This window comes from Sciurus vulgaris (assembly GCF_902686455.1).
Source record: "Sciurus vulgaris genome assembly, chromosome: 5".
NCBI classification, from domain to species: domain Eukaryota; kingdom Metazoa; phylum Chordata; class Mammalia; order Rodentia; family Sciuridae; genus Sciurus; species Sciurus vulgaris.
Window position 1 is genome coordinate 89,569,606 of NC_136465.1, and position 26,876 is coordinate 89,596,481.

Below are 26,876 nucleotides of genomic sequence, written 5' to 3' on the forward strand. Positions count from 1 at the left end.
ATGGGATTAAGTCATAGGGGTCATCTGGATTTAGTTATACCTCCTCCTTGTCTCTGTCTTTTCTTTTACATATAACCACATTTATTGTTATTCTTAATTACTGTTTATTAAGTTCTTATGACATACATTTAATTCTTGAAAATTCGCTTACATTTCACAAAGATGATAAATTCAAACTTCTGCTATATATCACACATCATTAACTGCATAAAGACACTGTTTATCTGCTGTGTTAATATTTACTAATGTGTTAATGTAATATACCCATCTGCTTCTGCTGTCTATGAAGCACTTTTTACATAGGGATGGAAATTAATGACAGCCTTTCTGAGCTGTCTGATGTCAAAGCTGAGAAAGGTGTGAAGGGTATATAAGAGCTGGATTACTGGTAAGCAAGTAGGGGGCAAATACTCCAGTGAATGCAAGTTTGGACTTGTTTTCATGCAGCTTTCTTGCTATCAAAGACATTTTCTGATATTGCTGACACTGAAGCATTAAAAGGTAAGGAATTTCTTATTTCTGGGAAAGTATTATTTGGTGTTCAATATATGGTTTATTTCAAAGAAGGTCTAAAAGTTGATGTATTATAATGTGAATTATTAGATTGTTTAGAGAAGAAAATTGGAGAAATGAACATTTTGAAAATATTTGAAATTTGAATAGTATTTTAAGGGCTTTATCAATAAGAATTATTAAGGTATTTCTAAATTATGTTTTAAAATATTTAATTTTAAAATTAGGCTATAATTTAAAATTGCATCAATCTCAACTCTAAGAAATTTTCTGATTTCACTGCTAGATTATTCTTTCAGAAAATTTAAGAAGCCATGTTCATCCTAAAGCTGCCAGCAGTTCTCCTTGTGCTGTCTGTGGCATTAAACCATCTGAAAGCTACCCCCATTGAAAGGTTAGTAACTTTAAAATCCTGCTTCTTTTGTAAAGTGTGGAAAAATTAGAATTTAATACTGCTACATAACTAACAGCCCTTGTGCCATTAGATTTCTGGTGAAATTATGCTGCAAACAGTACTTAAAGCCTTTCAGTTGTTCCTTGAATTCTGTGTTCTTTAAAGAATAATGTCAGTAACTGATAAATCTTTCTGCTGGAACTCTAACAGACAGGAATGGATAGTTCCAGTTTTGTCAAGAAATACGCTGTTGGAACTTAGAGGGTCAAAGCCAGAACATGAAGTAGGAAAAACTAAAAGGTAGTCATTTCTACTATATTAACCTGATATTGAAACAAATTGGAAATTAAGTAAAGCATATATTTTTATATTAAGTAGAATTTTGTGTCTATTTACATAGACTTTTTTTTCTTAAAGGGCTTTGGAAATATGCAAACTTCTACATTTCCTTCTGGAAATTAAAGTATATATAAATAATTGGGGCGAATTCAAGTTTTTCAGAAGTTGAAAAATTAAAAAATTAATTAAAAAGCCATTTGCTATTTGGGGATTCATTTTATATTGCTGGCTATTCTGTTAGTGAAACAATAAAATTATAAACAATTATTCTGAGCTGCTATAAAGGTAAAATAATAATTCTTGAAATATTTTCATTATTTAGCCTGTGCATCAAGATCTCCTAGGAAGGCTTATTATTCAAATGTATATATCATCTAGAGGGTAGTTTTAAGGAAGCTTCAAAACTATGTCAGGTGAAATGGTTAGCAGTAATTGAAAGTTATGAATGGAAACCCTTTAAAACTTAGTGAATTCTCCACTAATTAAAAGATTCTTGAGTCCAAATCCACGCATCTGACATGAATAATGTTATGAGGATTTGTTTGTGTCTAAATCAGTTTTGCCTCTATATTCTTGTGAGAATGAACATATACACTCTTTAAGAAGAAGAATAATTCAGGTTGTCTTTGAAAAGTGTGTGCTTTAGTCATATTTGAACTCTTCTCATTAGAAACATTATCATCTTGTCTTTATTTTCTTTGGGGTGTTTTCTGTTGGGTGGAGGCTCATTGCAACATGTAAAGGTCTCTACAGTACCTACTCATAATAAACAGCAGGAATCATCAGAGGATTTTCTTTGTCATTTCAAGGCTTATTTAGTTTACAGGATGTTCTCAGAACTGACTGTAATTTTCAGGGCTTTTTCATGGATAAAAATAACTTTAAAACTGACATGAAGTTTCTGATAAGCAGAACAATAGAATGATGACAGGAAAATTAACAATATTACCTAGTGTATCTGTTAATATCTTGATATTTTCTTTCATTACGTACAGACATTTCCTAAGTACCTTTATAAATATGTCTTCACGGATATGTGCTTATTATGATGTGAACTTCATTCAGATTAGAATAATTCATGACATTACTTATTATCAAATTAAATCATACTGGTCTCACAGTCTTTTACTTTGAATTATTCTTAGATATACTTATAAGGCATTCTTCAAATTGCTTTTTAATGTGTTTCCTGAAATCAGTATGTTTGGTCATTTCTTAAAGGGTGAATGATTATCATCTTGAGCTATTATAATATATAATACCCATAAATCTCATAAAAAGCTAAGAAAACCTTTGTAGAAATGTCTCAAATTTTAAACTCCATTTTAAAATGATGCTCATATAGATTTATTACTCACTGTTATTTGCCTCATAAAATTCAATTCTCATTTGAGACTTTCGCAACATTTGTACAAGTATGAGATAGGATTAAACAGTAATAAACTGACTTTACAAACCATACCAGAAAATGGTTACTTTTATTTTTTGTACCAGGGATTAAACCCAGGGGTCTTCAACCACTGAGCCACATCCCCAACCTTTTTATTTTTAATTTTGTTAGTAGCTAGGTAGGCAGACAAGTCATCTCTGCCCAAGTAGTCAATGAGAAAAAATGTCTGAGTGTGGAAGTGCCATGCCTTTTACTGACTATTTCAGGCATAATTTTCCATCCAAATGACTGTTTTAGATAGTTTTGTTCACGTGAAACAGCATATTTAGATTAAGGGTCTAGTATAGGAAAACAGTTTCACAATTATGAAACAAATATGAAAGTTCTTACTATTTGTTTTATGGAGAATAGTGGTTCTTCTAGCTAATTCAATTAAGACAACATTTTTCCTAGCATAATTTAAAATTCTATTACTCACCTTCCAACCTATTATCAAAGCTCAGCTCAGCATTTTAGTAAACTCATACTCTAGGCACTGGCTAAACATATCTTGGGACAGATATCCCCTTTGAATTTCCTAATGTGACTGATAATTTCCCCTACTGCTTTAAATTTATTAGTTGGAGGTGTCAGGGCCAAATTCCAATTCCTGTTGTTTTTCAAGAAAAAAAAAATCATTATTTAGAATTTAATGTCCAATGTCTGGAAATAGCAGGACAACTTTTTAAAGCATTAAGTCATTCTTTTCAAATGCACATTGGTCAAAGTTATACCTTCAAGGAAAAATAATAGAATAGTGTGAATAAGAAATAGACCAAAAAACCAGATCTCAACCTGGATTTCCTTTGCCTGAGTAATTGCTTTGTCTGTGTACTTACAGTCAACAAATCTTTATTTCACCTGATTCTGTCTGAAGAATTTTCTATATTTGGAAAGAAATAAGGTGGTAAAAAAGTTAAAATAATTTTTTTCACATGAACTTAAAACGTTTATATTTAGGCTATCTCTGTACAGAAAGAAATATAATGAAATACTCCCTCACACAAAGTAAATGCACTGAGATAAATCCACTGCATTCAGCCCAAATTATGCATATTTATTCACATCTGGAAATTGAAATTTTAGCCCCAAAACTATTACTTTTTACTCTACACATTATCTAAAGTTTTAGCAATACTTTGGTTTCTATGGAGTTGAAAACTAAAACATTTCCATAGTTTTTCTAAAGATTCCCAAATGAGCAAAGCAATGTTATTATTCTGTATCCATTTAAAATATGACTTTGAAAGACTGGGGATAAAGCTCAACATGTGCAACCCCTGAGTTCAAGCCTCAGCACTACAATAAGTAAGTAAATAAGTAAATAAGTAAGATACCATTTTGAAAGCACATTACTATAGTCTGTATCTGGAACTGTACCCGCAAAGGCCCAAGTATAAAGGCTTGATCCTTAAGCCACAGTGCTATCATGAAGTGGTAGACTCTTTAAGAGGTGGGGCCTAGTGGGATTTTGTTTTTAACATTTACCCTAGCCCTTTTATTAAACTTGTTGAAAGCATAAGATCTAAGTAAGTGACCAAAAAGATGGTAATGCTCAGGTATTTGTGCTAAGAGTAAAATTCCCGCACTGCAAAGAGTGCCTGAAGAGGTGTCCAATTTTATTTCCCTTTATAACACCTGACTTTATAATATCTGAAGTTCTCCATTTTATTTTATTTAATTGTGATGAGAACACTTAATTTTTTAGTGTTAATGCATTATTGTTGACTATGGGCACAGTGCTCTACAGCTTATTCATCTTAACAGAGACTTTATGTCCATTGATTAGCAACTCCCTATTTCTCCATTCCCCAGTCCCTGGTAAACACCATTCCATTATTTGATTCTCAGAATTTGAGTATTTTATTTTTTTATTTGTTCTTTTTAGTTATACATGACAATAGAATGTATTTTGATATATTATACATACATGAAGTACAACCTCCCATTACCAAATTTGAGTATTTTAGAGAGCTCATAAATGTGTAAAGATGCAGTATTTGTTTTTCTGTGACTGGCTGATTTCACCTTAGCATAATAGCCCGAAAATTTATCCATGTTGTTGTATATTGCAAAACTTCATTCTGACATTTTTTTTCTTGTCATTTCTGATTCATGATTTCAAGGAACTTAACAAAAATTAGCTAATCATGCTCACCTCTCATTAGAAAGATGTGGGAAATTAAAGTTATATGTATATAAAAATTATATAAATATAAAATTCTGTATGTATATATATCTACATATTTATTTTCATTCCAGGTTTTCATATATTCTGGGTTAGATATAAATTTTACATTCTAAATACCTTTTATATATCAGAAAAGAAAGTCATCAATAAGATTTAGAAGAATATAAAAGAAAGACTATTATTATTATTATCATCATCATCATTAGAAATGTATTCTGAATTTCCAAAGGAAGAATTGTACTGGGAAATGAAACATTGATAACAATGAAAGATGCTGTATCATTTCCTAGTCAAAAATTAATTGATTCTGTTACATCTTCAAGGTGTCAAAAGGATCTGTCTTCCAAATGTTTGCAAATCAAAAAAATTGAGTTACTTCTGTAAAAATATTTCCTTTTGTTTTTATCAGTCTGAGTTATTTGGGAATCACATAGCTGTATCCAATCCCAATTCTAAGCCTCTAACCTTTTATATTTGTTCAGCATTACCAGTCACCAGGTGGACAAACGGAAATGCAACACGGCCACATGTGCAACACAACGCCTGGCAAATTTCCTAGTTCGTTCCAGCAACAACCTTGGTGCCATTCTCTCACCTACCAATGTGGGAGCCAATACATATGGCAAGAGGAATGCAGATGAAGTTTTAAACAGGGAACCACTCATTTACTTACCCCTTTAAAGGTCAGTGTACCTCTATGGTTCTCAATGTGTTATGTATAAACATTCTAGTGATTTCCTGTATCCTTTAAGAGTGCCTTTTTCATTTCAAGAGTGAATGTATGACCGTTCCCCTTGTTTATTAGCAGCACATGCAAATTGTTTAGATTTATCTTAGCTTTAGTACTAATTAAGGTTCCATAATAAAAAGACAATATCTTTAAAAATGATATGTTCTTGCTATACAGCTTTATTTTTTAAAGTTGTTTTAAAACTAAATTTTTAAGATCTGAGTTTAAGAACAAAGGAGAAAATGGTAGTTTGAAACTTGGTAAAGTGTAAACAACTAGTAGTCAAGTTTTGATTGTGAGCATTAGAATACCAGCCATTGTAGGTATACTAGTTATACAATCCCTTTTTGCACTAGATTTCTGAAATAAGTTGCAGTTTGAAAAATAAGTGCAAAAACTACTGCTCACCTCTTATTAGAAAGATGGGGGAAATTACTACTCCTGACTCAGTCAAAATATTTTTGAAAATTCTACCATCTGTTGTACTTGGTAATACTAAAGGTGATTTTAAAGTATAAAAGCAATCTGTGTCCATGAGGGTTAATGTGTGTTGTCAGCAGTAAGCTTTTATAAAATATATATCACTTTGTTCTGTTTAAGTGACTTTCAGCAAACTTCAGTCATATTTTTATGCAGGGTATTCCAGGAGCAATTTGTGTTCTATTAATCATGTCTTCAATTAAAAGACCAGAGACTTCTGGAAACTATGTGTTGTATAGCAACTTATTTTCTTGGCTAAACTAATTGGATGCTTCTATTAGGGTTTTATGAGTGTGATATACTTTTTTTTTGGTGGGAAATGCAGTATTGGACATGGAATGAAATGCTTTGCTGTAAGTCAGATCTTATGGGATGTCTTCTTTCCCCTGTCTGTGAGTCAGGACCTTTGGAAGAAATATTAATTTGTATAAACTATTACCATACTGCATTATGCCATTTCTAAATGCACTTAGAAAAAAAGAGCATCTCAGTCTTAGAATCTGACTTGTTGACTTGATTTCTATGTTAAAATTTCCCTCATGAAGTGTGCCTTAGATTACTAAATTATTGAGATTTTTGTTGTTTTTCTAGTGAGTGTGTAGAAATAGGAAAAGATATTCGTAATGAATTTTATGTCATGAATTGCATTTTGAAACAAATAAATGGGCATATAAATTCCTACTTGTCATGTTCAACTGGTGTTCTTTCAAAGTAGACTCATGCTCAACATTTCAAATTGAATAAGGTTCAACTAAGTTATAATTTCTTAGGTTTAATTAAAAATCTTCCTATAATAAATAAAAAACCCAGAACAGCTAAAGCAATCCTCAGTAGAAAGAGCGAAGCAGGGGGTATCGCAATACCAGATCTTCAACTCTATTACAAAGCAATAGTAACAAAAACGGCATGGTATCAGCACCAAAATAGACAGGTAGATCAATGGTACAGAATAGAGGACATGGACACAAACCCAAATAAATACAATTTTCTCATACTAGACAAAGGGGCCAAAAATATGCAATGGAGAAAAGATAGCCTCTTCAACAAATGGTGCTGGGAAAACTGGAAAACCAAATGCAACGGAATGAAATTAAACCCCTATCTCTCACCCTGCACAAAACTCAACTCAAAATGGATCAAGGACCTCAGAATCTGACCAGAGACCCTGCATCTTATAGAAGAAAAAGTAGGTCCAAATCTTCAACTTGTTGGCTTAGGATCAGACTTCTTTAACAGGACTCCCATAGCACAAGAAATAAAAGCAAGAATCAACAACTGGGATAGATTCAAAATAAAAAGCTTTCTCTCAGCAAAGGAAACTACCAGTAATGTGAAGAGAGAGCCTACAGAGTGGGAGAATATCTTTGCCACTCATACTTCTGATAGAGCGCTAATTTCCAGAATCTATAAAGAACTCAAAAAACTCTACACCAAGAATACAAATAATCCAATCAACAAATGGGCTAAGGATATGAACAGACACTTCACTTAAGAAGATGTATAAGCAATCAACAGATATATGAAAAAATGTTCAACATCTCTAGTAATAAGAGAAATGCAAATCAAAACTACCCTAAGATTCCATCTCACCCCAATTAGAATGGCGATTATCAAGAACACAAGCAACAATAGGTGTTGGCAAGGATGTGGGGAAAAAGGTACACTCATACATTGCTGGTGGGGTTGCAAATTAGTGCAGCCACTCTGGAAAGCAGTATGGAGATTCCTCAGAAAGCTTAGAATGGAACCACCATTTGACCCAGCTATCCCACTCCTTGGCCTATACCCAAAGGACTTAAAATCAGCATACTAGAGAGATACAGCCACATCAATGTTCATAGCTGCTCAATTCACAATAGCCAGATTGTGGAACCAACCTAGATGTCCAATTGATGAATGGATAAAGAAACTGTGGCATATATATACAATGGAATATTACTCTGCCATAAAGAATGATAAAATTATGGCATTTGCAGGCAAATGGATGAAACTGGAGAATATCATGCTAAGTGAGATAAGCCAATCTCAAAAAACTAAAGGACGAATGATCCCGCTGATAAGCGCATGAGGGCATATAATGGGGGGTGGGAGGGGTTAGTGTTAGGGTTAGGGTTAGGTTTAGGGTTAGGGTTAAGGAGGGTGATAAGAATGGAGGAAGGAAGGACTGTATAGAGGGAAAAGAGGGGTGGGAGGGGTGGGGGGAAGGGAAAAAATTAACAGAATGAATCAAACAACATTACCCTATGTAAATTTATGATTACACAAATGGTATGCCTTGACTCCACGTACAAATAGAGAAACAACATGTATCCCATTTGTTTACAATAAAAAAATCTTCCTATAATAATCTAAATAAAATTTTATTACCTATCACATCTCTGCGTGGAATATTATCTGTAACACGTTTAGGTTTATAAATAGTACATATCTATATGTTTGTCACTTAGCTTTATACTTCAATTCCCCAATTATCTTTCATGTTCAAGGACATTGTATATGGTAGTACACAATTTACAGTAATTAAAAACAAAGAACTATATATAGTAACCTAACAACCTCATGTGCTAGAGATTAGAACATAGTAGTGACTATATAACTGTTCATTCCAACTGAGAGACTTTTGAGAAGGAAAGAGAGCATTACATTGATCTGGTAGATATTAGTGGTAAATTGTTTCTAACATTTATTCATTCAGTTTCTTATTAAAGTAAACATTTAAACACATTTAGTATTACTTCTCTAGTTAGATTGGTATTGGCAAATCAGTCAGCAAAGTAAATATATCAACATTGAGAGTATCTTATTGTCATGAAACTCACTAAATATTTCCCTGATTTTCCACAATTACTTTGTAAAAATTATGAGTATAACTTGATTGTCACTGGAGGTACCAACAGTAAGATTTTTAGTGACTAAATTTATTCAAAACTTTCTCAATTCTCTCTCTGTCTCTCTCTCCTCCTCCTCACTCTCTCACTCTATCTCTCATTTTCTCTCTCTCTCTCTCACCCTGTGGGCAGACACTCTGTCTATCCGCTTAACAAAATCTCTTGCGTGAAAAAAAAAAAAAAAACAACTTTCTCATCATGAACTCATAGACATCTTGATTATGTGTAAGTTACAATATCAAGTATTTTTACACAATTATATTTTGAAACATTTAGAAATACAAATGATTTCTCTATGTTCCATGTTGCAATAGACTCAGAGTAATTAATTTAGTTATAACACATATAAAACTTCTAGAAGCGATCAATAGATATATGAAAAAATGTTCAACATCTCTAGTAATAAGAGAAATGCAAATCAAAACCACCCTAAGATTCCATCTCACCCCAATTAGAATGGTGATCATCAAGAATACAAGCAACAATAGGTGTTAGCGAGGATATGGGGGAAAAGGTACACTCATACATTCTGGTGGGGTTGCAAATTAGTGCAGCCACTCTGGAAAGCAGTATGGAGATTCCTCAGAAAGCTTAGAATGGAACCACCATTTGACCCAGCTATCCCACTCCTTGGTCTATACCCAAAGGACTTAAAATCAGCATACTAGAGAGATACAGCCACATCAATGTTCATAGCTGCTCAATTCACAATAGCCAGATTGTGGAATCAACCTAGATGACCTTCGATTGATGAAACTGTGGTATACATATACAATGGAATATTACTCAGCTATAAAGAATGATAAAATTATGGCATTTGCAGGCAAATGGATGAAATTGGAGAATATCATGCAAAGTGAGATAAGCCAATCTCAAGAAAACCAAAGGACGAATGATCTCACTGATAAGTGGATCAGGACACATAATGGAGGGTGGGAGGGGGGCAAGAATGGAGGAAGGAGGGACTATATAGAGGGAAAAGAGCGGTGGGAGGGGTGTGGGGGAAGGAAAAAATAACAGAATGAATCAAACACCATTACCCTATGTAAATGTATGATTACACAAATGGTATGCCTTTACTCCATGTACAAACAGAGAAACAACATGTATCCCATTTGTTTACAATAAAAAAACTTCTAGAATGTCACATGAGTACTATAAGAGGATGTTATGTAATGAACCTCTTGCTTTTCTACATCCCGTATAACATCATCCGAAGAATTATACTCAGAGTATAATATTTAAAAGAAGGAAAACCTAGGGAGTCCACAGTTCTTTCGGTTAATGTGTCTTAGTGCAGAATGGGGAGTTTCACACAAAGTAAGACAAAGCATTTTCCTCCTGCCCATTAATTCTTCCTTTCATGTACACCCTACTCAGAGCTAAAGAAAGATTCATTCTACAGTCTATGCATCTGTAATAGGCATTATTATTGCTCACCAATATACTGCAAGAGATTATAATTCTCAGCCCCTTTGCATTCACATGAGGCTAAAGGCCAGTGAATATGAGGAGGAATAATGTGGGTCACTTCCAGTCTGATTAAATTGGTAAAGTGCCTATGTATTTTTTCAGTTTTTCTCTTTCCTGTGCTGTGGTAGTTCTGATGAGGAAGCTGGGTCCCTGGGTAACTTCATGAAGAATATTCCGATTGATCTGTTTAGACATACAGTATGACTAAAAAATAAACCTTCATGGTTTCAGTCGACAGCCTACCCATAATACTAAAACCAAAATCAAATTTCTCACCTTGCCTTCCTCACCTGCTTCTCCTGCCAACTGTTCAATACATTTAAGAATAGCACAACCAGCCAGGCATGATGGCACACATCCGAGCAACTTGGGTAGCTACCATAGGAGGATCACAAGTTTGAGGCCAGCCTCAGCAATTTAGCAAGGTTCTCAATATCTTAGTGAGATCCTGTATCAAAGAAAAAAAAAAAAAATCAAAGGACTGGGAATATAGTTTAATGGTAAAATGCCCCTGAGATAAAAACCCAGTCCCTACCACGCCCCGCAAAAAAATAGCACAACCATTCTTCCTCTGTAATTCAACCTTGAAATCAAGGAATTATCTCCAATTGCTAAAGCTCTTTGTTCCATGCGTTCCAAAGTTACAAGTGTAACTTTGACCCTGTTTACTGAAAGCCAGGACTAATGAAATAGGCTGCCAATCATCCTCTTACCTCCAGTTTTTTTGCAAAATTGTACACCAATAGCAGAAAAAGTTTCCAAATACACATTTCTCACTGTCAGTTTTCAACACAAAAGTTTCCAGAGGCTTATTCCTACCTACTGCAATTTGTGAAATTGTTTAACCTAACATTCAAGTCCCTCCAAAAATTAACCCCAGTCCTATTTTCCACTTTTACCTCACATCATTTCACCTCATGTACTTATGAGAGTTATACTGTTACTATTTTATTTACATTTAAAGTACTGTATTTAATGTTATACTATTGCTGTATTATTTGTGTATTTGATGCACCACTCTTGAACATTGCTAGGTACCTGAAGCAGAAACTAGAATTTAATTATTTCTCCATTCTACAAATTTCCTGGTGTACAATCAAGAAACTTAATCCTACCTACACATTTTGGAGGTTACTTGAACAGCTTCCATCTTCTGCCCTTGTATTGTACTGGTATAGAGCTTAATAGTTATCTTCTGAAAATGACTTGACATTTATCACCAGCATATTTTGGTTGACAGTGGATTAAGCAACTTCCTGTCTAAATACATCATATACATTACGGAAGAAGCTAGAACCTAACATTTTATGGCAGATATTGTTTTGCCATGTAACTAAATATAGTAACTAAATCACTATAGTATATATAATATATAATTATATGTAATCTAATATATAATATGTATAATGTATCATTATCTCAGAGAATATTAATTTTTTTGCATTGATTTGAATTACTAAACACTTTATGGAATGAATCTCATCTCCCAATGAAACAGACATAGCATTACAAATTAAATATTTAAATTTCATAAAATAATTATTGAATTAAAACCTTAGATTTCCATAATAAAGTATAATTAAATACATTTCACTAAAAATGGGCTTCTGGTGGCATGGGGCAGGCAGGAGAAAATGGTCATATTTCTCAATTTATTTGAAGAAAAAAATGTTCTTTCATTTGAATAATGATAATATACCTTAGTATGCTTCCCTTTATTCTTATCATTGATTTAAAATATACATTGAATTCATAAGCAAGTTTCATAAGTAAAACTTACACCTTTACATATTGCTTAAATTGTGAAAACTATTTAATTTTGTATCACTTTGGTGAAACCATACTAGTTTACATAGGTCATTCTTTTACATGCAGTTCCTTAGCTTATTTGGAAAATATATATACTGACTGAAATATCTTTACTTTGAAACATTTATTAATAGTACATAATGAAAAGTTAAAAAGCATAGTGAGTCACAGTCCTGTGGCATTCTAATAGAAGAAACAAAAACACAAAAAAACCTAGACATTTATCCATGATGCTCAGACATGACTTTGACAATCAAACTAAATACTCCCGTCAATCATGAGACAAACAGTTTAATAGTTTGTGCTTAGTAAATTTATCAATTAAAAGCCAAATAGAAGATAAATTTTTTACATAGAAACAGCTAAATAACTTTTCAGTGGAGCAATAAATGAATTAATATAATAGTATTTTATTTGACTTAAGGATATAAAGTGACTGGGATTAGGGTAACTAATATATAACTAATAAATGTATTCTTAAAAAACAATTGTGCTATGACAGTTATTCATATAGCAGCTCATACTTTTCCTCTGGGGACTTAGAAATATTTTCTGCATAGTGATTTCTGTGCTCCATTGTCCAGACACCTTCTGTTAGAATTCTGTAATAAGACCAAGTGATGATAAGAATACAAATATGCATTTTACAGTTTACAAGTTAGGTCACAAGATCTTTGTGGTGGGTAGGAACGGGTATCATTTTTCAGTTAAATAATGAAAAAAACATCTAAAAGTATAAGTCTGTTAGTGAAAAGCCATAGGATGGTTTTAGGGAAATACCAATATTTGGACATTTGACAAATGCTTCTACTTATCTGATAATTATTTAATAAAGATCTCTCATTATACTTGCAGAGGAAACCTTTATAATGCAGTGTCAACTTTCTTCTACAGTGCTTCCAAGGCCACTTGGGCATCTACTAATAACAAGATATACACTTATCTGGGTAGATACCAAGATACTCTGAACCTGTTTTCCATATGGGGCATAAAAAATAATAATAAATTACTGAGAGTTATTGTGAAGATTAAACAAGATCATCTCTGCAATGAAAACATCTGGGATTCTGGCTGCAAATCTTCCCTGAAATAAATTCTGGTTCCTTCCCTTTTCCCTTGTGGAAGGAAACTTTCTCCTTGTATGCCTTACAAGGAACACCTTGTCATAGTAGAATGGCTTTGGGCCACACCTGATATGGAGGAGGTACCCATTCACTGCAGAGTTTGGGAAGGTGATGAGGGAGAACAAAGTATTTTTTAAAGAGAGAGACTCTATTCTATGCCTGAATGTCCCTATATGTTTACCCAAACCACCTCATACTTGGTGATTGGTACCCATCACCTTCTCACTTACAGCTATATTTATGCTATGCTTATATATGTTTTCCAAATGCTGTTCTAAGCTCATTCACATGAGCTTAGAACTCCTTGAATTAATTCTCATAAGTTTATGAAATGAGTATTATCCCTATTTTGTAGGGATAAAAGAAACTGAGGCAGAAGACAAAGTGATATGCACAAAGTCAAATGGCTAGCATAGTAGAGTTAAGATATTAATCCAAATACTCATCATTCCATGTTTGCTGAGCACCTACCGTCAGCCAGATAGTATTGAAGTGCTTGAGATGCATCAGTATACCAGACAGACAAAATCTCCCATCCTCATGGAAGCTAGTTTGGGGTGAAGGTAGGTACCAGAGATGTACTCTTAGTCACTATGCTTAAATATTTCCTCCAACCTAAGATATAATGTAATATATTATTATATATAATGTCTTCTTCCTTCTTAGTTGAATAAACTAAATCACAAATATTTTCAGCAAAACAAGAAATCAGAACAATTAGAAGAAAATAGTTCCTATCTTCTAAATACCATTTATATGTACTTTATATGTATGTATATCCATATACATAATTGTTAATACAGCTCATTTTTACTCCTTAGTTTCTACTAGTAAATGTTACACAGTAAATAAGGATGGATCCAGGATTGAAACTCAAGGTTTATCAGATTCTGGACCAATTCTCCAGGTCATTTTTCTACATCATGTTCAAACTAAAGCATTCTTCTTCTATTTCCACTGTTCATTGTGGATTATACTACCTGGAGCCATGCCAAATTAGTTTGTCTTGCAACTGGACAAATAGGTCAGACAGAAGAATAATGGAACTAAAATATTTATTCAAAATGTGAAAAACTGAAATTGAGAATAACAGTCTTTACTCTAACCAGTATGAGATAGTTTTGCTTAGCTTTATTTTGTTTTTTAAGTTTCAACTGGAGAAAGATGGAGGAAAAAAATTCTAACGCACTTATTAAATATTTCCTGCACTGAAAGATTGCTGGTAATACACTTCTCCCCTCCCCAAATCAACTGGGATTCAGTTTTCTGTTGAGACTTTTATTCCTCTGTTCTGTTATACAACTAGGAAAACTTTCTTCAGTGGTTCAATGGAAACTGCTGAGTGAATTGGCCCACATGCTACACTTAATCCCTCAAAGTCCTTCCCATAGGTCTTTAAACTACATTTCCATCTGCATCACTACTGCTGCCCTTGTTTATTAAACTATCAATTTGCTCACTTGAAAGATACTTTCACAGTGTAGTTTTATTCCAGTCAGAATGGAAATTATCAATACAAGTAACAATAAATATTGGCGAGGATGTTGGGAAAAAGGTATATTCACACATTGCTGTTGGGAATGCAAAATGGTGCAACCACTCTGAAAAGCAGTATGGAGATTCTTCAGAAAACTTGGAATGGAGCCATTCGACCCAGTTATCTCACTCCTCTGTATATACCCAAAGGACTTAAAATCAGCATACTACAGTGACCAGTCACATCAATGTTTGTAGCAGCTCAATTCACAATAGCTAAGCTATGGAACCAACCTAGGTGCTGCTTAACACATGAATGGATAAAGAAAATGTGATATATATACACAACAGATATTACTCAGCCATAAAAAATGACTCTATGACTTGCCAGTAAATGGATGAATCTGGAGACTAACATTCTAAGTGAAATAAATCAATCTCAAAAAACCAAAGGTTGACTGTTCTCTTTGATATATGGATGCTAACACACAACATTGGGTGGGGGAATAGAAGTTCATTAGATTAGACAAAGGGGAATGAAGGAAAGGGAGAGGAGATGGGAATAGGAAAGATAGTAGAATGAATTGGATATAACCTTCCTATGTTCATATATGAATATACCACCAGTGAAACTCCACATAATATAAAACCATAGGAATGGAATCTTAATTAGAATAAGTTATACTCCATATATGTATAATATGTCAAAATATACTCTACTGTCAAGTGTATTTAAAAAGAACAAATTAAAAAAATTTTAAAAGAAAGGTCTTGGGCTGCAGACATAGCTCAGTTGGTAGAGTGCTTGCCTCACATGCACAAGGCCCTGGGTTCAATCCCCAGTACCACTAAAAAAAAAAAAGAAAGGTCTTTTCCCCAACTGTGAGCTCTATACCCATGTTCCCTTCAAATGCTACATTCTCTGTGGAATATATTCTGATCTGCATAACTCTTCTAATATTGCTTTTTTCAAACATTCACTCAGTCACTGATCAAATGTCAATGTATCTTACTTTTGTATTTAATATTAGTTTAGTGGGTGCATTTTGAGACTACCTCAGAGAAATTAATAGTTTCCACCTTCTATTTTGGTTATATATGCTCCGGTGTTATTTCCTTATCTGGCCTGTAAACTACCCACGGTCAAGAATGTGTGTGTCATCTCTGTAATTCCCACAGCACTTAAGTTCATTATTTGCACATAATAGGTGCTCAGTACATATCAACTGAATAAATGCATTCCATGAATGATGAAAAAGCAAATAAATAAGTGGACTTTAACATAACTTAGTAATTTAATACAGTGCAATTAGTTTGATAGAGTATGGCATCTTGTGCTCTTTGTCACACAGGGATTGTAGAGTTTTATTAAAGAATAGGAATAAAATAAGCAAAATGCCTGACATGCTTTTAGTGTTCCATCATTTATAGCAATTTTAGCCAAGATAACTACAACTTCATCAACAAAGGAATGGTGTAGTATTACCATGGGTACTTTTGTTATTAACTGGGAGGATTCAAAAAGGGAGGGTGATAAAAGTAGGTAACATAAGTGCATACAAAACAATGTGGGGAAGTATTCAAAAATAAACAAATACAGAAATAGAATAATGACAATAATCCACCCACATCCTAAATAGGATTTGTTCCCTGCTCCAATAACCAAATGATGCAAAGTCACTTGGACTACACAATGGCATCTAGAATTACAAAATTTTGACAGAACCATATAAGATACAGGTTCTAAAAATCCAACCTCTTCCCCGTGAGAACATTATTTTTGTTCTTTAGAACAAAGGTTGTGATCGGTAAGAGGCACACAAATCCTTAAAAGGAAATAGCAGACAAAACAGAAACTGCACATCTGGTAGAGTTAATCTGTATTGTAAATAGATTAGGAGAGTAGGAGAAAAGTCTAAAATTCTAAAAGAATAGAATTTAAGTTGCCAGAAATCTTACCACACACATAACAAACAAAATATCAATAAACTAAACACTTTTAATGTTGAATCATGAACAGGCGTTATGAAAAGGAAAATTAAATCCATCAGAAATGTGAACGCTTAGATCAAGAAACGCTATTCATCTTCATGGGTATAATTCCCTATAAACCCATGGATATGGGATTTCTGGAACTGAAATACTGATTAATTAGTATGAGCTTACCTGAAGACTAGAAACCTATGTTCCCCTACAGCTATAACCGTGACAAAATTGTGCTCTGATTTCTCATAATTCACTTCATTCTATTGAACATGTGCCACTACTTTCATAAATATAAATAATGTGATCAAGGAACAAGTCCTGACCAGAAACCCTGTCCAGAATCAACTCCCACAATGTTCTAACATTTGACATTCATTCTGGTGTATCATAGGACTTTTTAGTTTCAAGAGTCCCTCACTAAAAGACAAATCTCTCTTGAAGAAGAAATTCCTATCAACTAATATTGAAGCTAAGAGCAAAGTCCTAAGTCAATGTGATAGGCACCTAGTAATAGAAAAATGGTGGAGGAAGAGTAGAGGTGAACTGTAAGGAAAAGAAAAAGGAGAAGAAATAGAAGATAAAGGCATGAAAGAGTTTTTTACCTTACAAGGTCTCTAGTCAGATTTCTGACCCCACATATTGGCAGTTTCTTTCCGATGACTAGGTCTGATTGGGATTTAAAGTCCCTCTCCTAATCTGGTTTTGAAGATCCTAAAATTTTAACCTGGGAGTCGGGGAAGGAAAGGTTGGCAGCATAAAACAGGGAAAGGAGCAAGACAATAGAAGCAAATTTGTTTCTCTGAAGCCTCCTTAGGCTTCCTCAGACTGATTCTTAGGAAGTGCTTAAGGAACCCTCTTTTTTTGAGAATCCCTCCTGTAGAAATGCCATTGCAAAGTAAAAGAGATTGGGAAACAGGACCACACACCCTTTGACTCCTGGAAATCCAACCTAAGTTTTTAGAGCTTTATCTGATTTTGACTTTATAATTTGTATTTGTCTATACCCATATTTACTGTCTAAATGTATTCAACTTGCATAATATTAAAATAAAATCAGGATTTCCTATCAAGATGTTAAAGAGTAAACACTCACTAGGACACTGAAAACTATTACAAGTAAGGCCAATGGTACAGTGAAAAAGTGCTTTGGGAATCAGGCAGACCTTTGTTAGGATCCTGGCTGTTAACAAAATTTTGTATATATTTCTTAACTTCTCTTAGCTTATATATGGAAAAAAATGTGTCTTGCAGATATATAATGATAAAAAATAATGTAGGAAAAAGTACTTAGTATGTAATAATTGGCAATAAAACACTTAGTAAATTTTAGCTCAGATTATGATTAACTAAAATTCTGGGATATTATGGCATTGACCAAACCAATTATAAACTATTATATTATGAACTATTATAAGCTATTATAAACATTAATGTGGCCACGTCACTGTAGTATACTGATTTTAAGTCCTTTGGGTATATACAGAGGAGTGAGAAAACTGGATCAAATGGTTCCATTCCAAGTTTTCTGAGGAATCTCCATACTGCTTTCCAGAATGGTTGCACCAATTTGCACTCCCAACAGCAATGTATGAGTGTACCTTTTCCCCCACATCCTTGTCAACACACTTGTTACTTGTATTCATGATAACTGCCATTATAATTTGTATTAGTCTATACCCAGATTTACTGTCTAAATGTATAGTTTTAATTTGCATTTCTGTAACTGCTAGAGATGTTGAACATTTTTTCACATATTTGTTGACCAATTGTATTTCTGCTGTGAAGGACCTGTTCAGTTCCTTTGCCAAAAATGAGGTCTTCCAATGGGCTTTTCATAGCATTTCTTAATAAAATAAATAAAATAAACACAAATAATATTTATCCTGTTGCAACAGTATTATCATATTATATTCTTTAAACAGTGGATGAATTCACAGGTTGTTACTATAAAAAATGTATAATGTGCAAGACAAAAAAAAACATATATATATATATGTGTGTGCAATATCAATGAGTACTGGTGCACATATTATCAAGCTATGTGTAATTAGAATTTTATAGAAATTTTTAATCACATAAAGAAATGTGGAGGGTCAAGAAGCATACAAAAATTGACACATCTGAGTTAATCCTTATTCGTATGTCCAAATAACTTAAATATGCCTGATGCTTTAGGGATTATTACAGAACCATCTAGGTTGATCTCATTGGGCTTCCTAGAACTGACTCAAACAAGAGGTATCTAAATCTCTTGTCAGATCCCCAAAAGATTAAATATTCGCATGACAAACAATTTTAAAAATTAAATAAATGGTGCTAAGTGCTTCTCAGAGAACCTGATACATTACAAGTTTTAATAATTGGCAGCTCCTTTTGCTAGGCAAAATAACTGAAAATTTTGTCAATTTGAGTTCTGTCTTATGTTTGTTCCTTCTCTAAGAAGCTATATTAAGAATTCCCTAAGACACACTCTACCTTCTATTCTAATTTCAAAAGTGGGACATAAAATCCCATGTATTCCTTGCCTTATAATAAATAAATAACTTTTGAAAGATTTTGAGTATCATTACCATAAACAATAAGTTCTACTTTAAAAATACAGACTAGCCCAACTTTGACTCAAATGTTTTGCCTGTCCTTACCCATGCCTCTGAGACCAATTTTATTTCCCAGCTTCATAAAAAAGCCTCTAGATGGAACCTCGAAATATTTACTTATAAGCTGGAAAACTAGCAATGGGATGCTGAAGAGAAGGGAGAATTGCAGGAAGGAAAAACATAATCCCTAAAAGAGATATGCTATTTAAAAATACTTTAAAGTTGAAATAATCCACTCTCGTGCTCCAAGTAGTATTTACATTAGAAATGGATTGCAAGTGCAACCACCTTGAATAAATGGGATTTATGTGGTGATATTAGAAAATAGTCTTATTCTTCTCCCTTCACTGCATATCAAATTCGTTTTATGGTGCTAGTTCTTTTTCTAAAATGAAATGAAATCTCAGACATGCCACACTACTTTATGTTGACTTCCAAAAGAAAAGAGTCCTGTAGTCACTTTTAGTACTCAAAAATTAGGCTCAGTTCTGGATCAAAGTATCTGGTTTACTTTGAACTTTATTGAAATTAAAGCTCCTTCTCTCCCACTATGGTAGCTCCAAATTCTGCACTGGAGAAAGAGAGTCAAGGTTGTTTCTTTATTCTCTATCCATTTCTCTCACCCACTTCATCCTGAATTCCTCCCCCACAGTGGAACAAAGCTTCTCTATCTCTTCTAGAGTTGCAAATTATGGGGGAGGGTTTAATGAAGCAGGAAATGTCATCGTTGCCTAACTCAGCCAGGGCAGATTATTTAATTCATTCTCGCTCTCCCTCTCCTTCTCTCTCTCACGGCTACTTGTATGGATTGTTTAGAGAGCTCACCTCTCATTCATCATCTGTCACCTGCAGTATCTCTGTTAGGGTAAATGCATCTCCTAACTGGTCCTACACAATTTCTACCTGCAATTTTAGCTAAGCAACATACACCTTTAAACTCTTTCTACTAAGACCTCATCACTGCTCCATATGGTACACTCAGTTGAGACCTAAGACAACCCCAAACTACCTCTGGTTAACCCAGAGCTCACTGAATACAGCTCTTTCTTAAAATATAGCCCTCCTTGGTTCAAGGGGCAGACGGATTCAGCTAGTTTTTACATTTCTTAAGCATCAGTCCCCTGTGTGCCTCAATCTGTAGAGGATAAATAGAAAGCACACAAAGCAAACTTCTTAAAGTTGTGCTCACTGGGCTTGAGGTCAGGAGATATGCCCCCCTTCCTCATGGAGATGGGAGAGGACTCACAGCACAACTCTATCCAAAAATATTCCCCTTTTATCTCTAGAGAATTTCTCTACCAATACAACCTGTTAGACATGCTAACAATGAGCATTTTCATAAACATGTTTTTACCCATCTTTTTCTAGATGGTCTAGAACAGTGTTCTCCAAACCAAGGTAAGGAAATATTTAGGATGCATAAAATTTTCCAATGAGTACATGGACATGAATAAGAGAAATCATTTTCAATTCTTCACTACCCACACAAACTCTTGTAAAACCAATCTACCTGAAAATGTACCTATACTTTAGACATCATGTTAGTCCTCTCCAACCACCTCTTGCATAATTTCCTTTTCCAATATAAAAGGCGGGCTTACCTTTCACCTATCTGAAATGTCACTATGGTCATTCCATTGTCCCCTAATATTATAAAAAAATTTATTCCTTAAGGAAAGAATCTCAGGAGACCACATTTTCTAGACATTTCCTATGCACTGTTGGCCAATTTCACACAGATGAAGAATAGAAAAATCCAAAAAGGCAATCTTAGAAAACAAGTTTCCTTTATTTAGAATAAGTTACTCCTGATCAGAGGATGATAGACTTATACATTCTATTAAATCCATAATTGGAAACTCAACCATTTTCAATCACAAAGAAATTTCTAATGAATTTACATATAACAGTCTCAAAAAGCTTTGTCTCCATCTACCTGTCAAGAACTTTTAAACTTTTTAGAGTCCAGTCAGATTAAAAAATTAAAATTTGGCAAAGATAATACATCTTTATTCAGTTTATAGAAAAAGTCCTGCAATAGTTCATTGCTGTGTTTTATCATTAGTGTCATCTAAGTGTGACCTCAAAAATAAGGTGCCAATAAGTAAAAGAGAAACAGATATGGTGTGATTCTTTTATAAGTCTAGATAAAATTGATTGGAATGTATCAAAAATCAACAAAGTAAATGATTCTAGTAACTAACAAATTCTGTAAAAATTTTGATGACCTTCAATTTTTGATCACTGTTGATTTTTTCTTTTTTTTTTTTTTTTTTTTTTTTTTTTTTTTTTTGCAGGTGAATGGATGGAGTTGGAGAATATCGTGCTAAGTGGTGAAATAAGCCAATCCCAAAAAACACAGGCTGAAAGATTTCTTTGATAAGTGGATGATGATACATAACAGCAGCAGGGGAGAAGGAAGAATGGAGGAAGGATGGATTGTATAGAGGAAAATGAGGGGTGGGGAGGGGTGGGGGGAAGGAAAGATAATAGAATGAGACAACATCATTACCCTATGTACATGTATGATTACACACAAACAATGTGACTCTACTTTGTGTACAACCAGAGAAATGAAAGTTGTATCCCAATTGTGTACAATGAATCAAAATTTTAAAAAAGAAAATATGACTTTGTTTGATTTTGATTACTATTTGATTTTTTACATACAACTAAGAGTTCCAATGCCCAAATGACATTACTACAATAAATTTCCTTCCCTCTACTACATCTGCATGGTAACAGTATTTCTTAGTGCTTACATCTTTAAAATAATAGGAAATGATAATGAACCACGTATCTATGAAGTAATAAAGAGAACACAGTCATAACTCAATAGTTGCTCAGTGATCATAGAAAAAGATGAATCTAGGGTTTCTAAAGGTAGTAGCCCTCTCTCTAGATCAGTTACTAGTCCATTTCAAGGGAGAAGCAGAAATTGCTATACAGGACAATGCTTCAAAGCCTAGTGAAGCAATCTTTAGGAGTTTTTGAAGCAGTTCTGTCTGAGTGAGTCTACAGGAATCTTCCTTCCCTTTTTGATTAATTTGTCTTAGTGGCTCTGCAAAATCACAAATTATTACCTTCCTTCAGGGAGACAAACTACAACTAGAGCGAGTTATACCTGAACAAGGTGGCTTGGCCACCTCTACAAACTCAATTCTGAACAAAGGAGAAAAAAGTGCTTAAAATACTGTAAATTATCCCAGCAAAAGACATATATAACACAATATTTTTTTCTTCAGATAGTTAGATATTTCTAATACCTGAAAGTGAATAGTACATTCAGGCCCCTGATATTTACTGGCTGAGAAAATTGGTTCACATCAAATAACAATTCCTCTACTAATATACTAGAAATTGCTCCTATCTTGGGAAGAAGACAACGGCAGTAAAATAGCAGGGAATTTACTAAGCACCATAAATGTCCTGTGAAATAAGTAATCCAGTCATATTAAAAATAGGAGCTAATAAATATTTGCCTGCCAATATAATTATTTGGTATTTTTAGCTAATTAGGACAAGAAAATGAAATAAATATGCATTATAAATTAAAAAACAAAATTTCTTTAATTGCAGATGATGTTTGCAAAACACAAAAATGTTTGTATAATATTTTAGTTCAGACAAGGATTTAACACAGTGACCTGATGCAAAATAAATGTACAAAACTAAGGTAGCATCATAATGAAATTAAAATAAAATCCCATTCACAATAATCAAACTATAAAACACCTTGGAAAACTGAAAAAAATGTGCAGTGATTATATAAAAAGTGCAAAATTTTATATCAATGGACACTCTGAAAAAAATTTTAAGTTTCCATGTTTAGTGTATCAAAAATATACTAATAGCTTTATTTCTTAAATAAATATACAGTACAATTTTAATCATAATAGGTATTAATGTAGGGTTTCCTTTAATATTAAATAATGTAATTTTAAATTTTATATGAAAGAATAAATATGTAATACATATTAAATTGCCTAAAAAACTGAAAAAGATGCTAGGCATTACCTACATAGGATATATGAAAACTTCTGTGACACTAATCTAATTAAAACAAACAGCATGTTATGAGCACAAACAAACAAGTTGCTGACACAAAACCAAGTCCATAACTGGCATCATTATAAATGAAAATATATGATAAATAATAATAGTTCAGTGGGAAAGAATAGCTTATTCAATAAATGATCTTAATATCATAACTAGATCTCTGTCTAGCAAAAAAAAAATAATGATAGTTCTTCCTGGCCCCATATTAAAAAATAGAAAGGGCAAGGGGTTAAAGACTTTAATTTAAAAAAATTAATTTTTTTTTTTTAATTAGGAAAACGGTAGAATGAGGAAAACTTTCTTTTAAAAGACTGCAACAGAAAATAGAAACTATAGTGGAATAAAGTTTAGAGTCTACTATATAGTAATATCCATCACATAAAGCCAAAAAAACATAAATAGAGTTTTAAAAAGTCATGGAAAAATGTTTGCAACATATATGGAAGGCAATGTTTATAACTCTAATGTGAAAAGGACTTACAAATTGAAAAATTAAAAAAAAAACAAGTAAATATGGCTAAAATGTATGAAGCAGGGTTTGTAAAAGGGGAAACATGCAAATGAATGAAAATATTTTTATAAAATATGCTAAATCTTATTAGTTGCCAAGCAAATGCGATTCAAAATAATGCAGTGGACTCATGAATTTCAGCAGATAGTGCTTCTGTGATTCTATCTTTAGAAATCTATTCTGCAGAAATGGGTGTTTAAAGACAGATGGACCAAGCATGATTTAGGTATACATACTGACCTAAAGAGATTTCCATAGAACAGAATTAAGTGACTATAGCAACAAGTCATGGATATAAGGATGATCATATGCTTGTAAATAAAATTTCAGAGGAACATATGTATATAATTACATATATTTGTTTTATGTGTTTTTCAGGAGTAAAGAAAAATATAAAAAATATGCACCACATTGACTTCTTTCTTTTTATGTTTCATATTAGGTTTTTTAAAAAATATGTTCTCATTTTTGAATTTTGAATGAAAACTACAATGAAGTGTGTATACACACGAAGTATAGATAACTAATGCACTAGGATTTCAAGGGAGGAAGAGAGAGATGTAAAGAAAGTGAACTTGATCTGAATTTGAAGGATAAATGGGGAAGTAACAAATAAACAAAGGGGGTCCTTTCGGGTTAATGACAAAGTAGGAAGAAAACAATGTTATCTAGAATCATTTAGGCTCATTTCTAATACTCCAAACAAATTGTAACTACATATTTAAAACTCAAAGTATCTATCTCTATATTTTTGTACTAACAATATTATTGTTATTTTTGCATGAAGTAGATTCTGAATTAAATAGAGTTGCCATTGCTATCAGGAAAGTATAGATAATGTAATCAGAAAACCCAAAGAATCTTCAATTTTTAGCTAAATATTAAATCTACCTTATATTTTTCCAATCATAAGTGATAAGATTGCAACCCACAACAATCCAAGTAAATGAACAATTTTTACCTTAACACACACCAGTATCTCTGCTCACTGTTGCTTCTATTTTGTAAGATTAGTAAATTCTTAAAAAAATTACATAGTGTGTAACCAGTACGAACAAACCACTGCAAATATGTAAGCTGGAACTTCTTGGTCTTCAGAGAAGCAGAAACAGAGTTGTAAATAAAGGGATCTTTGTTTACATAAGTTTTAATCCTTTGGTAAAGTTTCTTTGGCTCTGAGAGTTGCATAAAGCAGGTTATAATCTTGGAAACAGGTTCCAAGATCAGTCACTTGGAACCAGAGGCTCCTCCTTACTGTTTTTTTTTTTTTTTTTTTTTTTTTTTAATTAACTCTTATGTGGACTTTGTTCCAACTACAATACAATATCTTGTCAAAAGTCTACATAACTTTGGTGACTGATTTTTTTTTCTTTTGTGATTAAGAAGACTTCAACAACTCTCTTGAATTAAAAAATTACTCAGTAAATAAGATGTGTATATATTGAGAAAGAATTCAGTGTACCTGAATAACCAGGAGAAATAATACCAAAACAGGAATAAATATAGAAGCACAGAATTGATGTAAGCAGGAATATTCATTTCCATAGGATGTCACTGACATTTTTAACAGAATGATATGAAAAACAACCCATATTTATAGATCATTCCCTCACCAATTTGCTAGCTGGACTGGATGAGTGAAAGAGTAAGGGTTGTGTCAAGCAATCAGCTATTCATATCTGGGAGGAATTTAGGTTATCATGAAAATGACAGATCCATAATCTTAAAAGGGAAGCATGATAAGGTGGTATGGGATATTTAAAAGCACTGGTTGAACCCAGCTCCAGCAGTGACTACTTGTGATCTTGGACAAGATAATTAGTCTCAGTTTTTAAATGTATACCAGGGGATACTTATGACACCAACCTGGAAGGGTTGCTGAGATTATTCATTCAACAAACATCTGATGAGTACCTATTCTGTCAAATACTTTTCTAGGTGCTAGAGATATTATAATAACCAAAACAGTCCAGATTCCTTCTCATGAATTTTGTCTGTTCTGATTGAAGAAAGAAAATAAGTCAACAAGAAAAAATAATAAGAGGGAATTCTTCTACTTTGCTACATCTATTTAATGAATACATTTAGATACTGTGGTAGTGAAGTGTGTGGGTCTACTTAATCAAATCAGTTAGAACACTTTTCTGACAGTAACTGTGTAGTATTTCTCAGATGTTCCTTCATATCATCCCTAGATAAAAAGGGGACAGTAGAATATCATGTTCCCGAATGCCCCCCTTTCATTCCTAAAAATGTAGACAAGTTAAGGAGACAATGTCCAGATAGTTATTATCTTGAAGGACACTGACTTTCGCTTTTGCACACTGAGAGCTAAGGCAAATTAGTGTTAACTATGGAAAGCTACTTTCTTGCATACATTAAGAAAGTTGCTTCTTGGGATGCTGGTCACACAAGAAAACTAAGAAAGCTAATCTGATGACATCACTCCTTTTACAGCCCACCATATAAGGCGGATCTGAAGGCACTGTATGGAAAGGTTATGTCACTCATCCAGCCAGCTGCCACTGGATAAAACACTGTGAGGGAAAGAAGGGGCTACTTGGCAAAGAACAATGAGGGATGTAAGTGCTATTTGTTCAGCCTGTTGTGCTTTTCTTGAAGCACTCACTGATTCTTATAAGCTTTCCCCAATAAATCATATGTATCACATGCCATCTTTGGGTACTTTTTTTTTCCTTTCTGCAGCCTATCCCACTGCCTTGGCAAAACTGGGTGGTAGACATGACATATTTGCACCACTCCTCAGCAACTGCTGCTGAGGTCTCCTTCATTGTTTCCAGAAGAAGAAATACAAAAATGACTCTCCATTGTGAAGCTTTGTGGACAAAACTTGGGAACTGCTTCAAAAGTCCTCCA

The 26,876-nt window shown here is 33.4% G+C and overlaps 2 protein-coding genes across 17 annotated transcripts in view; one reads left to right on the forward strand and one right to left on the reverse strand.

The window, feature by feature from the left end:
* The window catches only part of IAPP (islet amyloid polypeptide), a 39,540-nt gene extending 33,873 nt beyond the window's left edge, over positions 1-5,667 (forward strand). The window contains exons 3-4 of the mRNA XM_079141520.1: positions 800-907; positions 5,349-5,667. Coding sequence (XP_078997646.1) covers positions 828-907; positions 5,349-5,547 — 279 coding nt within the window. The 5' untranslated portion in view covers positions 800-827 and the 3' untranslated portion in view covers positions 5,548-5,667. The remainder of the gene's footprint in view (positions 1-799; positions 908-5,348) is intronic.
* SLCO1A2 (solute carrier organic anion transporter family member 1A2) overlaps positions 1-25,218 on the reverse strand; it is a 144,746-nt gene extending 119,528 nt beyond the window's left edge. For 6 of the 16 annotated variants that reach the window (XM_079141490.1, XM_079141487.1, XM_079141483.1 and 3 more), the window contains exon 1: positions 24,961-25,218. The gene's annotated coding sequence lies outside the window, so the exon portion shown is untranslated. Of the gene's footprint in view, positions 1-10,713; positions 10,886-17,434; positions 17,557-24,960 lie in introns of all 16 variants that reach the window. The other 10 variants (XM_079141494.1, XM_079141488.1, XM_079141491.1 and 7 more) reach the window with 4 other exon arrangements.
* Positions 25,219-26,876: the final 1,658 nt, after the last annotated feature.